Source organism: Nomascus leucogenys, chromosome 2, assembly GCF_006542625.1.
Source record: "Nomascus leucogenys isolate Asia chromosome 2, Asia_NLE_v1, whole genome shotgun sequence".
Lineage (NCBI taxonomy): Eukaryota > Metazoa > Chordata > Mammalia > Primates > Hylobatidae > Nomascus > Nomascus leucogenys.
The window spans coordinates 46,785,637-46,800,255 of record NC_044382.1 but is presented as its reverse complement, the minus strand read 5'-3'; the positions used below and the strand labels follow the sequence as shown (position 1 = coordinate 46,800,255).

At 44.1% G+C, this 14,619-nt stretch overlaps 1 protein-coding gene across 1 annotated transcript in view; it reads left to right on the top strand.

The window, feature by feature from the left end:
• The window catches only part of HYDIN (HYDIN axonemal central pair apparatus protein), a 442,024-nt gene that overhangs the window by 321,016 nt on the left and 106,389 nt on the right, over positions 1-14,619 (top strand). The window contains exons 45-46 of the mRNA XM_030829570.1: positions 7,225-7,851; positions 9,999-10,217. Of these exons, the coding sequence (XP_030685430.1) occupies positions 7,225-7,851; positions 9,999-10,217 (846 nt within the window). The remainder of the gene's footprint in view (positions 1-7,224; positions 7,852-9,998; positions 10,218-14,619) is intronic.

Sequence of the window (14,619 nt, the reverse complement as noted above, 5' to 3'; positions counted from 1 at the left end):
ATCTGCTTACTCCTGGAGGAAGAGGTATTGCACAGAGCAAGAATCAAGGATGGGAAAATAAAGGGATGTTAGACAAGAAAAAAACATCACAGAACCAGCTATAATGGGAGACAGGACAGGAAGTGAGAAATATACCTGTCAGTCTGGAAACTCAAAGACTAATCTGTGAAGCTATGAATTTGTCATATACCCTCTGGGCCAAAGTTTCCTTATCTCATCCCTAGGTGACCTCTAAGTTCCCTTCCTGCTCCAATCTTCTCTGTCCTCTTGAAAAGCCTGTTATCTCTTAAAATTTTTGTTTCAGAAATCTAACCAAAAAAGTGCACTTCAACTAAATCTGATCCTGGTGGTTGTTGTTGTTGTTTTGTTTTGTTTTTTCAGATGGAGTTTCACTCTTGTTGCCCAGGCTGGGGTGCAATGGCACAATCTCTGCTCACTGCAACCTCTACCTCCTAGGTTCAAGCTATTCTCCTGCCTCAGCCTCCCAAGTAGCTGGGATTACAGGCATGTGCCACCACGCCCAGCTAATTTTTGTATTTTTAGTAGAGACAAGGTTTCACCATGTTGATCAGCCTGGTCTCAAACTCCTGACCTCAGGTGATCCACCTGCCTTGGCCTCCCAAAGTGCTGGGATTACAGGCATGAGCCACCGTGCCCAACAAAAATAATCCTGTTTAAAACAAATGAATGATGATTTCTCACTGAAGAAGAAGAAAGCCTTGCATCTGGCCATCATCCTTGTTTCTACTCTGAACTTTCCTTTGCTTCCTTCTTCTTTCTTTTTTCTGTCCAAAATCTTCCTCTCTACCCTCCAGCTCAATCTTAAACCCAATTCCATCCCTCTCAATTTGCCTTCCTGTCTCAAATAAGCCCTTGCCAGCCATCCTTTGATACTCCAAATCTATAAAAGCAAATTTATAGATTTATTCCTTATGTTATTCTTTAAAAAGAAAGTTTACCTTTATGTTTATATTTTTGGATCAATGGTTTCTTTTGTATTGACTGTTATTTACTAAAGTACAATTGAACAAAGCCTAGTGGAAATTTGATCCATGTAATCACTTGACTAAATAGTGTGTTAATAGACTAGAAAGAGTCTTATTTTCCTCAACCACCACCTTCAAGTGTTTCTGTTGAAGATGCAAGAGTCTTAGAATAATTTAACCTCATTTAACCACATTTACCCATTGACCGTCTTTTTTTTTTTTTTTTTTTTTTTTTTAGGCAGGGTCTCACTCCATCACCCAGGCGCTGGAGTGCTTGGCGTGGTCACCACTCACTGCAGCCTTGATCTCCCCCAGGCTCAGATGATCCTCCCACCTCAGCCTCCCGCGTAGCTGGGACTGCAGGGGTGCACCACCATGTCTGGCTAATTTTTTTGTAGAAATGTGGTTTTGCCATGTTGCCCAAGCTGTTCTCAAACTCCTGGGCTCAAGCAGTCCACCCGCCTCGGCCTCCCAAAGTGCTACCCTCTTCTAAATTATATGCTAATGTTGTTATGTGTTTGAATTCTCACTATATATTTTTTAATGCACAAACATTATTATTGATTAAGACAATTTGCATTTATTTTTACCTAAGTGCCCATTTATCAATATTTATCAATATGCATTTCTCAGCACCCTCCTAAACACTCTTTTTTTTTTTTTTTTTTTTTGAGATGGAGTCTCGCTCTGTCGCCCAGGCTGGAGTGCAGTGGCGCGATCTCCTTTCTACATCTCTTGTGTCCATTTTCTTTTACCTAAATAACATTCCTGAGTGTTTTTTTTTGTTTTGTTTTGTTTTGTTTTGTTTTTAGATACAGGTTTTTTGGCAACAGATTACTCAAGTTTTGCTTGTCCGAAATGTCTTTACTTCACCTTGATTTTTCAAGGATGTTTTTTTCTAGGCAGGCCTCTAGGTTGCCAGCCATTTTTCTTCAGCACTTTGATGATATTATTTTTCTATCTTTGTCTTCCATGTGGCTGTTGAGATGTCGGCTGTCAGCATGATTGTGCTCCTTCTGTGTTAGCCTTGATGCAGGGCAGGTGAGCCCCACAGTGGGGCTTAGCCCGGAGGGTTCTTGGCTTTGCCCAGGAAAGTATTCAAGGGCAAGCTGGAGGTGGAAGAAAACAGCTTTATTGAAGAGGCAGTGTGACAGTTCTGTGACTGCTCCTGCCCAGCACTGTGACTGCTCCTGCCCAGCAGGGCTACCCTGTAGGCAGAAAGTAGCAGCCCAGGACAGTTTACAGTCATATTTATATCCACTTTTAATTGCATGCAGATAAAGGGGCAGTATAGCAGAAATTTCTAGGGAAGAGGTCTTTTGGGTCATTGAGTCATTGCCATGAAAGGGGTGGTAACTCCTGGGTGTTGCCATGGCAATGATATATTGACATGGCTCACTGGTGGGCGTGTCTGATTAGAAAGCTGTTTCCACCCCCGCCCTGTTTTAGCGAGTCCTCAATCTGGTCCAGCGTCCGAGCCCCGCCTCCTACCTCATTCTGACTCTAACTGCCTTTAAGATGTTTCTCTTTGTCTTTAAGGTCTCAACACCTTTAAGATGTCGAGTCTTCATTCAGTAATTTACTGTGATTTGCCTAGGTGTGGTTTTCTTTGTATTTTATCCTACTTGGGGTTTATAGTGATTCTTGAATATGTGGGTTGGGAACCATTAGCCACTAACTCTTCCAGATTTCTTCTCCTCCATTCTTTCTTTCCTCTCTGTCTAGGATTCCAGTCATAAATGTGCCAGGCCTTTTTGCAAACCTTTCACAGTAATACATGTCTGTTGTGCTTTTTCTATGTTCTACATACTTTTGTCATCTCTTTATACTGAATATTTTCTTCTGACATATTGTCTAGTTCGCTGTCTTTTTTTCAGTGAACCTGCTATTCAAACTTCCTTTCAGTTTTTCATTTTGTTATTGCATTAAAAAGCCATTAATTCTTTCCTTACTATTTCTAGTTCTCTTCAAAATTCTCACTTCTCAATAGTATTTTAATTCCCTCAGTATATTAAATATGTTTTAAAGTCCTTGTCTTATAGTGCCATGCATAGATCCCCAGCAGTCTGGTCTCCTGTCTGTCTTTTGCTCTTGCTTTATGGTCACATGGTCTTGTCTCTTTAGATGCCAAGTATTTTTTTAAAGATGGCGGTCTTGCTTGCCCAGGCTGGTCTAGAACTGCTGGCCTCAAGCAATCCTCCCATCTCAGCCTCCCAAACTGCTGGGATTACAGGCATGAACCACCATGCCCAACCCAGGTTTTTATCAAGGGCCAGATATTGAACGGAAAAAAACGTTTTGAGGCTCTGGAAAATGTTGTCTCCCTCCAGAGAGAATCACTGTTTGATGATGGCAGTCAGCTAGGCTAGGAGCACTAGAAACCTTGATTCAATCAGGATTGAGATCATTTTAAACTGAGCTTCAGTCCCTGGGAGGGCGGGGCTATTTCAGGTAGACCTTTTTTTTTTCTTTTTCTCTTTCTTTTTTCCACTGTTATTTTAAGTACAGGGGTACACCTGCAGGATGTGCAGGTTTGTTCCATAGGTAAACGTGTGCCACCATGGTTTGCTGCACAGATCATCCCATCACCTAGATGTTAAGCCCAGTGTTCATTAACTATTCTTCCTGATGCTCTCCCTCATCCTGCCCCCCAACCCCTGACAGACCCCAGTGTGTATTGTCCCCTGACCCATGTGTCCATGTGTCCTCATCATTCAGCTCCCACTTGTAAGGGAGAACATGTAATATTTGGTTTTCTGTTCCTGCGCTAGTTTGCTGAGGATAATAGCCTTCCAGCTCCATCCATGTCCCTGCAAAGGACAGGTTGACCCTTATTCCTAATATGGAGCCTTTCGGAGGCCTAACCCAAAGGCCAGGGGATTTACCAGGACCTCTTTTCCTTGGCAGGCCTGGAGTCTTAATTTTTGACCCCCAGCCCCATGAGTCTGTCAAAAGCTTTGCTCAGCTTCTCAGCCACACTGTCAGCTACAAATACCCTCGAGGGAAGAGCGGCCCCAAATGCTGGGCCCATTTCTCTGTATTTCTCTCCTCTCCCAGATCTTAGCCTGCAACTCATGACTGCCTTTGTGGCTCTCCAGTGCTTTCAGACACATAGGTTTTCAAAACATTTTGTAAAGATTTTCTACTTGTGGATGTGGAATTTTATCTAGTGATTTTTCTGCATCCATTGACATGATTGTATTTCTTTTTCTTCTTTGGTAGGAACACACAGTGGGTTACATATTACATTATTGAATCAATTTGTTTGGGGTTTAAATGTTTATTCAGCTTTTACCTTTTGCTTTCTGAGTTAATTTGGTCATTCATGATTTTCTGAAAAAAGTATAAATTTTTTATCAGATTTTCACATTTATTGGCATGAGGAAATTAGTGGTTTTATCTTACTATCTTTTTAACCTCTTCCATTATTTCTGTTATTCTTGTATTATTTCTATTATGTCCTCTCGGTCATTTCACATGTTGTTTATTTGTACCTTTCTCTTTGTTTTTCCTCAATCAATCTTACTAGAAATTTGTCATTTTTATTATCTTTCCAAAGAAACAACTTTTGCCTTTGTGGATTATCTTCATTTTATGTTTTCTGTTTCGTTAGTTTCTGTTCCTTTTTTTTTTTTTTTCGAGACAGAGTCCTGCTCTGTCGCCCAGGCCAGAGTGCAGTGGCATGATCTCGGCTCACTGCAAGCTCCGCCTCCCAGGTTCACGCCATTCTTCTGCCTCAGCCTCCCGAGTAGCTGGGACTACAGGCGCCTGCCGCCACACCCAGCTAATTTTTTTTTTTTTTTTTTTTTGTATTTTTTAGTAGAGACGGGGTTTCACCATGTTAGCCAGGATGGTCTAGATCTCCTGACCTCGTGATCCACCCACCTTGGCCTCCCAAAGTGCTGGGATTACAGGCTTGAGCCACCACGCCCGGCCTGTTCTCATTTTTTGATAATATCCTTCTTTCTTTTTTTTGGAGATGGAGTTTCACTCTTGTTGCCCAGGCTGGAATGCAATGGTGCAATCTCAGCTTACTGCAACCTCCACCTCCCGGGTTCAAGCGATTCTCCTGCCTCACCCTCCCAGGTAGCTGAGATTACAGGTGCCCACCACCATGCCTGGCTAATTTTTGTGTTTTTAGTAGAGATGGGGTTTTGTCATGTTGGCCAGGCTGGTCTAGAACTCCTGACCTCAGGTGATCTGCCCACCTCGGCCTCCCAAAGTGCTGGGATTACAGGTGTAAGCCACCGTGACTGGCCCCTTCTTTCTACTTTATTTGTGTTATTATTCCGTTCTTTTTCTAACTTCTTGAAGTGATGCTTATCTTATTAATTTTCAATCATTTTTCTTTTGCAATTTATGAAAAGTTATAAAAGGGGCCAGGCACAGTGGCTCATGCTTGTAATCCCAACACTTTGGGAGGCCAAGACAGGCAGATCACTTGAACTCAGGGGTTCGAGACCAGCCTGGGCAACATGACAAAACCGTGTCTCTACAAAAAAATTAAAAATTAGCCAGGCTTGGTGGCACATGCCTGTAGTCCCAGCTACTTGGGAGGCTGAGATGGGAGAATTACCGAGCCCAGAAAATTGAGGCCACAGTGAGCTGTGATCATACCACTACACTCCAGCTTGTCTAAAAAAAAAAAAAAAAAAAAAAGAAGAAGAAGAAAAAAAAGAGGTTATAAAAGCATTTAAAGACATAAAAACTTCCAAACATTGTTTTAGATATAGTCCTCAATTGTTGATATTCAGTGTTTTCATTGTTCAATTCTAAATATTTTCTACTCTCCTTTATGGCTGCTTCTTTAATCCATGAATTATTTCCAAGTATATTTTCTAATTTCCAAATGAACATTTGGCCTTCTCTTTTTGAGTCCTGATTTTGATTACTATCTGCAGAGTAAATGCTCTATGTCATATTGATCTTTTGCATCTATGGAGCCTTGCTGTGTGGCCTCATCGGTGATTGGTTTCTCTAAATGTTCCACGTGTGTTTGAATAGTGTGTGTATTTTCTTTCTGCATCTATTTGCTTAAGTCCATTAATCATGTTGTTAAAATTGTCCATATTCTTCATAGTTTACTGTTAGCCTCCAGCTGCTCTACGCTGGGCTCCCACAGTCTTGCAAGTACAAGTCCTTCCCTCACTGGGCCCCATCTTCCATGCAAACCCAGGTGTCTTGGCAGAGCGGGAAGGAATAGGAGCCAAGTCCCTGCCTCCCCCACATGAGGCATCGTGCCAGCCTGCAGTGTTGCTGCCTCCCCAGGCTGTGTTGGAGATGGAGAAGCAAAGAAGGAGGAAGGGCAGCAAGATGAGGGGAAAAGCCAGTCCCTGGTCGTTCATGTCTCCAAGCCTGATGCTGGCCTGAACTTCGAGAGGAGAAGAGCTAGACCTGGGAAGGGAGACACTGGCTGCACTGCAGATAGCAGTCACTAGACTGGAATGGACTTTGCATAATATCATCAAAGAATGACCCAAAAAACGATGGAGCCTACCCGAGGATTTCATCCAGGGGAAGAGAAAATCAGAGTCCACAAAGCAAGCTTAAAAGTGCAGTAAGAAAAAGAATAAAGTTGGTTTCTCTATGCCCAGAGCATTAAATAAATACATATTTTAAAAGCCTGAGATGGAGCCAGATTCTAAACCCCCATTTGTTCCTAACAATATCCATTGTATACAATACGTGTGTGGTTTTAATAACTGCAAAGGCACTGTTGTAAGCTTTTTACATGCATTCACACATTTAATCTTCAGGAGTCCTCTGGAGTAGGTATTAATATTGCTATCTCCGTTATACAGATGAGGCAGAGAGAGGCTGAGTCCTCTCCCAGGGTCACAGCTACCAAGCAGTGCAGCTGGGATTGGACCACTACATGCTGTGGCCTATCCCAGGGCACCTAAGGCAGGTGCATATGGCTTGCATCTGCTAGTCTTTTCCCCTTGATCCTGCAGAACAGCAGCTCTCAACCGGGTGTACACATCAAAGTCACTCTGCACCTTTTCCAAAATGCACAATGCCAGGACCCAGCCAGATCTCGAACAGAGAAGGACCATGGAATGGATATTTAGATTAAAACCCCCAAGATTATTCCCAGGCACAACCTTAGCGTGCAGAGGAGGTGCCCAGATCCTCAGAGGCCTTCTCATGAGACAAAATGTCCTTTTGCTCCTCCTTATGCAATTTACTACCCCGTAAAAAACTGTTTGATGCATCTTTTCTGTGTCATGCCTTCTAGGTTCCTCCGCTCACCAAAGTGGATGTCAAGACGGAGACAATCGAAAGGAAAATATCTGTTAGGGAACAAACAATGTCTGAGAAGGAAGAGCTAAATAAGAAGAAAAGGAACATGGGCGATGTCAGCATGCATGGGCTTCCTCTTGTCCAGGACCAAGAGGACAGTGAAGGGGACATCTCAAAGGACCCCGACAAGCAACTGGCCCAGAAGTTTAAGGCCTATGAGTTGACATTGAAGGATGTCCAGAACATCCTCATGTACTGGGACCGGAAACAAGGAGTCCAGCTGCCTCCTGCAGGGATGGAGGAAGCACCCCATGAGCCCGATGACCAGCGCCAGGTCCCCTCGGGTGGGCGCAGGGGCCGCAAGGACCGGGAGAGAGAGCGCCTGGAGAAGGAGCGCACAGAGAAGGAGCGCCTGGAGAGGGAGAAGGCGGAGCGGGAGCGCCTGGAGAAGCTGCGAGCCCTGGAGGAGCGGAGCAACTGGGAGGGGGAAGGGGAGGAGAACCACGAAGGGAAGAAGGAGAAGGACCTGGGCGTGCCCTTCCTTAACATCCAGACACCAGACTTTGAAGGCTTGAGCTGGAAGCAGGCCCTGGAGAGCGACAAGCTTCCCAAAGGAGAGCAGGTATGGACTCTCCTCCAGGGTGGGGAAGTCTCAAGTCAGGCAGCAGGCGCTATGCTAAGATCATCAGGGGTGCTTCTCCCTACCTGAAACCCATATCCCCTCAACTGCATTCATCTCTGATGCCCCCTTGGAATTAAGACAATAATGACTAAAGGACCTTTTCTACTTGGCAAGAGAAAATTCATAGGAAATGTCACACATCTAAATTAGTCCATCCAACCTTACAGAAAGCCACCTGTAATGGTTGATTTTTAATATTTATAATATGGCTGCTACAGAATGGCAAGGCAGGTGAGGCTTTGGGGTGAAGCAGGAGACCCATCCTCTCCAAAGTCTTCTCACAGACCTCCCACAGTGACAGAAATTATCCTATAAGACAGCTCTTCATTCTTATAAACAAAAGTATTGTGTATCCAAAAGCCACCTTTGCTAGCAGTTTGGAGGAGAGGCTTATTATAGCCTTTTCTCCAGGGACAGGTTTTTTCTGTAAAGGACCAGAAAGTAAGTATTTTAGGCTGCGGGTGATACCGCTTCTATCAAAACTACTCCACTCGGCCTTCAGAGGGTAAAAGTGACCACCAGCAACATGTAAATGAATGGGCATGGCCGTGTTCCAATTCAAGTTTATTTAGAAAATGTAGCAGGCCAGATTCAGCCAGGGCACCACAGTTTGCTGCCCTCTGGTTTCGTTCATGACAAACTAGATGCAACTTTTTTTTTTTTTTTTTTTTGAGATGGAGTCTCACTCTGTTGCCCAGGCTGGAGTGCAGTGGCACAATATCAGGTCACTGCAACCTCCACCTCCGGTGTTCAAGCAATTCTCCTGCCTCAGCCTCCTAAGTAGCTGGGACTATAGGCATGCACCAGCACACCTAGCTAATTTTTTTGTATCTTTAGTAGAGACAGAGTTTCACCATGTTGGTCAGGCTGATCTTAAACTCCTGACCTTAAGTGATCAGACTCAGCCTCCCAAAGTGCTGGGATTACAGGCGTGAGTCAACTTTTAAAAGTAGAGACTAGAGCCTGGGAGGGATATGTGGCAGGTCAGGGATGACAGGAGGATCAGAGTGATCCCTGCGATCCACCTGACTTCCATGTGCCACGGCCCACAGTAGAAGCCTTGCTGCAGTGCCCGGGTGGCACCAAAGGCGGGAAGGACTGCTGGGGGACACACAACACCAGCTCTACGCCCTTCCCAGTTTCACCTCAGGCCAGCCTTAGCTAAGGAATTGTGATTTTTTCCCCAGAAATGTTTTTTTAAAAAAAGGACTATAACAAGAACATCTTCTTGCCTTGTTTTATACTCTCCACCTTCCAAATCATAGGTTAGACTGCTGCTTGAAGAACTCCCTGGCTCTGGTAATTCAACAATTGCTACAAATCATTCATGCCTTTCCTCATAGACATTCTAAATCCTGAGAGTTAACTCAGCTGCATATTTGTCAGGAAATGCCTTTAGCTCCTTGACACACAGGATGAGAAGCACAGGATTACATGAAGATATTTAGTTACTTGCTGGGTCTCACAGGCCCAGTGGTCCACAGGCTGGGCCCTCAGGTGGGCTGTAACCTTTACTGTTGTGATAATGGCTATTAGTCTAGAGGTAACATGCTTATTCTGAGGCAGGAAGTAGCTGTTAAATTTTCAAACCATTTGCTCTGGAAATTGGTCATTCATTATATATGAGAGCAGAATGGGAAAATGCTGGAGGGATAAATGTTTTCTCTCTCAGGTTATTTTTCACTTCTCTCTTCTTTCCCATTCTCATCCCCAGTCCCAGAACCTTTGCTTTATTATTTTCTTTGCTGCATTTGACTTGCTCCCATCCCAACTTTCTTTCACGTTGGAAGGAAGGAACATTTAATGCAAAAAGAAAAATTAACATGGAATCTGAAAATAGATGGAAAAACTCTATACTCGAGATATTAGAACGTTAAGAGCTGGCCTCTTCATATTAAACAGAGATTTATTGATTGCCTACTATGTGCTAGGCTGTGTGCCATATCCGCCTGCTAACTGTCCTAATGGAGTTTACAGCCCAGTTGCAAAGGCAGACAATTAAACAATTGCCATAAAGTGTAACAAAGGCTATGGTAAGAGAGTCATAGGGTTTTGCACAGGAAATTCACAATGGGCCTTTCCTTTAGATCCTAGACATCTTGGGTCTGGGTTCCTCCGGACCACCCATCCCGCCTCCCGCCTTGTTCTCAATCGTCTCCTACCCTGTGAAGCGGCCACCTTTGACCATGACAGACGACCTGGAGCATTTTGTGTTTGTGATCCCACCATCCGAAGATATATCTCTGGATGAAAAAAAAGAAATGGAAATAGAATCAGACCTTTTGGCCACCACAAACACTACAAAGGTAATGCACGAGCAGTTTATTCTCCTAACCTTGGCAGGACTTCAGCAGGCAGGGACAGAAGGTCACCTTCCACCAGACCAAAAATGGAGCCTGGCATGAGGTGTTCTGCTCACTGGGTTATTTTCCCCTGACTTGTTGGGGATCCTACCTGAAAACCTCATGTGAGCATCCCTGAACTGCACCTTCCCTGGCTCTGACTTGTCCTACCTCCTAAGAGGAAACTGACAATGATTGATTTTCACCTGACAACCTTTGCAGTCCCCGTGGGAGGGTTTAGGGAACTTGTCAAATTACTCTGCAGCACATCCACAATAAGAAAATAAGCAAAACTAACACTCTTAAAAAGATATCTAATCTTTTTTAAAACATAAAAATGTGTTTTGAAGCTAAGGTGATTTGCACAGTGTGTAAGAATATAAGAATCAACACACACAAGTTAAGGGGACACACGCCACTACAGAAAGGATAAATTATTAAAGAAATTAGGATGGGAAGATTGGATGTTTGGGGTAAAGTCACTGTTTATGTCCTAGCCTGACACAATACAGTAAAATACATTCCAGCTGGATTAAAATATAAATAATCAAAACAAAATTGTGCAGAAATAGAAGAAAATATATGCAATTAATAGAATAAATCACAAGAAAAATAAATTTGACCAATAATATGCAGCAAGTATGTATATTTAAAATTATAGAAAGTTTTTTTATTCCCAGAGGAGAAGGGTGGCCCACAATTTGAATCTCTGCACACAGCCTTCTACAAACCATGCACATCAGCAAAGAGAGCTCGTAACTTCACCTATAAGTCCTGCTTACACATAAATTGGGGACAGAGACTACCCCAAACCTCAGTTTACAAGTAAGAAGGAAATCAACATCTGAGATCAGTACTGTTGGTGGGCATGCCTCACCCAAGCAGAGAGTCCCTGGTGAAATTTCAAATTAAAAAGATAAAGAAGAAAAACTTGCCATCAACCCCTTATTTTGAAAATCAGCCGCTGGGCGCTGTGGCTCACGCCTGTAATCCCCACACTTTGGGAGGTGGAGGTGGGCAGATTGCTTGAGCCCAGATGTTTGAGACCACCCTGGGGATATGGTGAAACCCCATCTCTACAAAAAATACAAAAATTAGCCGGGTATGGTGGCACGCACCTGTAGTCCCAGCTACTCAGGAGGCTGAGGTGGGAAGATCGCTTGAGCCCTGGAGGCAGAGTTGTAGTGAGTCGAGATGGCACCACTGCACTCCAGCCTGGGCAATGGAGTGAGATCCTGTCTCAAAAGAAAAAGAAAAGAAAGATGGAAGGAAGGGAAGAGAGGGGAAAGAAAGAAAAACAAAGAAAAGAAGGAAGGAAGAAAGGAGAAAGAGAGAAAGAGAAAAAGAAAAGAAAAAGAAATGGCACGTAAAAATGCTCAGAAGAATTCAGACCATGGGATATTTTGTAAGAACACAAATCTGGTCTCTCCAAAAAGGCAATGTGATTGAAACAGGGGGCAGGAGGGTCTAGATTGAAAGATACTAAAGAAACCTAACAGATCATGGCAGACAGGAGGCAGGACTAGATGCAACTCCAACTCGGGTGGACAGAGCAGCGAGTCTTGCATTGTGAATTTTAGCTCCAGAACAACTGCAGGAATAAATCAAGAAAACTGAAGGGACCCACTGACCCTCTGAAGCAAGCAGCAGACTGCTCCTGCAGGACCCAGGAGACACCCCAAATACTGTGAGTGCCCAAACTGCAGAAGTGGGAAAGGAAGATCCTCTGCCCATGGATACACACCCCAACTGGGGAAACCGAAGGTCTAGTTTACAGGAGAAGATTCCAACCTTACCTGGAGCTGAGTCAATTTAGAGAGTTGAGTGAAATACAGGGGTAGAGGAAGCAGCAGGAAAGGCCCTGGGAGCTCCCTAGGTCCCCAAGCAGGCCATTCCTGTCTGGCGTCACAGGGATCCTTCAGGAGGATGGCCAGAGGCCCAGGGAAAATGGCACAGGGAGAAGGAGGTCTCCAGCTGAACTTTATAACAATTTGAACTGGACGAGAAGCCTCCTGGCCAGGACTCTGGGGAGGGCATGAATCCAGCATGCAGACTCCACAGGCAGGGGAAGAACTAAAGCCATACTTGCTTTCACAGCTGGGAGGTGGGTATCCTGGGGCAAGTTCTCAGCCCTGCTTGCCCACTGCCTGGAAACAGACTCAATGCTATTGGTGGGGGCATGGTGGGAGTAAGACCACCCCTTTGGATTGCATGGGAGCTGGGTGAGGCGTGTAACTGCTGGTTTTTGCCCACTTCCCTGACAACCTGCATGACTCAACAGAGTGAGGCATAATCCTCCTAGGTACATAACTCCATTGCCCTAGGAACCTCACCCCCATCCTCCACAGCAGCCACAGCAAGACCAGCCCAAGAAGAGTCTGAGCTCAGACACGCCTAGCCCTGTCCCCAACTGATGGTCCTTCCCTACCCACCCTGGTACCTGAACACAAAGGGCATATATTCTTGGGAGTTCTAGGGCCCTACACACCACTGGTTCCTCTCCATATTACCACAGCTGATGCTCTCTGGAAAGTGCCACTTCCCATCAGGAAGCCAACCAGCACAGAAATAGAGCATTAAACCACCAAAGCTAAGAATCCTCACAGAGTCCATTTCACCCCCCTGCCACCTCCGCCAGAAGAGGTGCTGGTGTCCATGACTGAGAGACCCATAGATGGTTCACATCACAGGACTCTGTGCAGACAACCCCCAGTACCAGCCCAGAGCCTGGTAGATTTGCTGGGTGGCTAGACCCAGAAGAGAGATAACCATCAGCACAGCTCGGCTCTCAGGAAGCCACATCCATAGGAAAAGGGGGAACATACTACATCAAGGGAACACCCTGTGGGACAAAAGAATCTGAACAACAGCCTTCAGCCATAGATTTTCCCTCTGACAGAGCCTACCCAAATAAGAAGGAACCAGAAAACCAACTCTGATAATATGACAAAACAAGGCCCTTTAGTGGCCCCCCAAAATCACAGTAGCTCACTAGCAATGGATTCAAACCAAGAAGAAATCCCTGATTTACCTGAAAAAGAATTCAGAAGGTTAGTTATTAAGCCAATGAGAGAGTCACTAGAGAAAGGTGAAGCCCAGTTCCAGGAAATCCAAAAAATGATAGAAGAAATGAAGGTAGAAATATTCAATTAAATACATAGCATAAATAAAAAACAATCAAAACTTCAGGAAATATTGAACATACTTAGAGAAATGCAAAATACTCTGGAAAGTCTCAACAATAGCACTGAACAAGTAGAAGAAAGAAATTCAGAGCTCAAAGACAAGGTCTTCTAATTAACCAATCCAACAAAGACAAAGAAAAAAGAATAAGAAAATATGAACAAAACCTCCAAGAAGTCTGGGATTATGTTAAGTGACAAAACTTAAGAATAATCAGTGTTCCTGAGGAAGAAGAGAAGTCTAAAAGTTTGGAAAACATATTTGGGGGAATAATCGAGGAAAACTTCCCCAGCCTTGCTAGAGACCTAGACATCCAAATACAAGAAGCACAAAGAACACCTGGAAAATTCATCACAGAAAGATCATCACCTAGGCACGTTGTCATCAGGTTATTTAAAGTTAAGACGAAGGAAAGAATCTTAAGAGCTGCGAGACAAAAGCAACATAATCAACAAAGGAAAACCTATCAGATTAACAGCAGATTTCTTAGCAGAAACCCTACAAGCTGGAAGGGATTGGGGCCCTATCTTCAGACTCCTCAAACAAAAGAAGTATCTCACGCCTGTGATCCCAGGACTTTGGGAGGCCAAGGCGGGCGGATCACGAGGTCAGGAGATCGAGACCATCCTGGCTAACACGGTGAAACCCCGTCTCTACTAAAAAAATACAAAAAATTAGCCGGGTGCAGTGGCGGGCGCCTGTAGTCCCAGCTACTCGGGAGGCTGAGGCAGGAAAATGGCGTGAACCCGGGAGGCGGAGCTTGCAGTGAGCTGAGACAGCGCCACTGCACTCCGGCCTGGGCAAAAGAGCGAGATTCTGTCTCAAAAAAAAAAAAAAAAAGGAAGTATCAGCCAAGAAATTTGTATCCAGCAAAACTAAGCATTGTATATGAAGGAAAGATACAGTCTTTTTTAGACAAACAAATGCTGAGAGAATTTGCCACTACCAAGCCAGCACTACAAGAACTGCTAAAAGGAGCTCTAAATCTTGAAACAAATCCTGGAAACACATCAAAACAGAACTTCTTTAAAGCATAAACCACACAGGACCTATAAAACAAAAATACAATTAAAAAAACAAAAAAGCAAAAAACCAAGGTACACAGGCAACAAATAGCACAATTAATGGAATGGTACCTCGCATCTCAATACTAACATTGAATGTAAATGCCTAAATGCTTTAC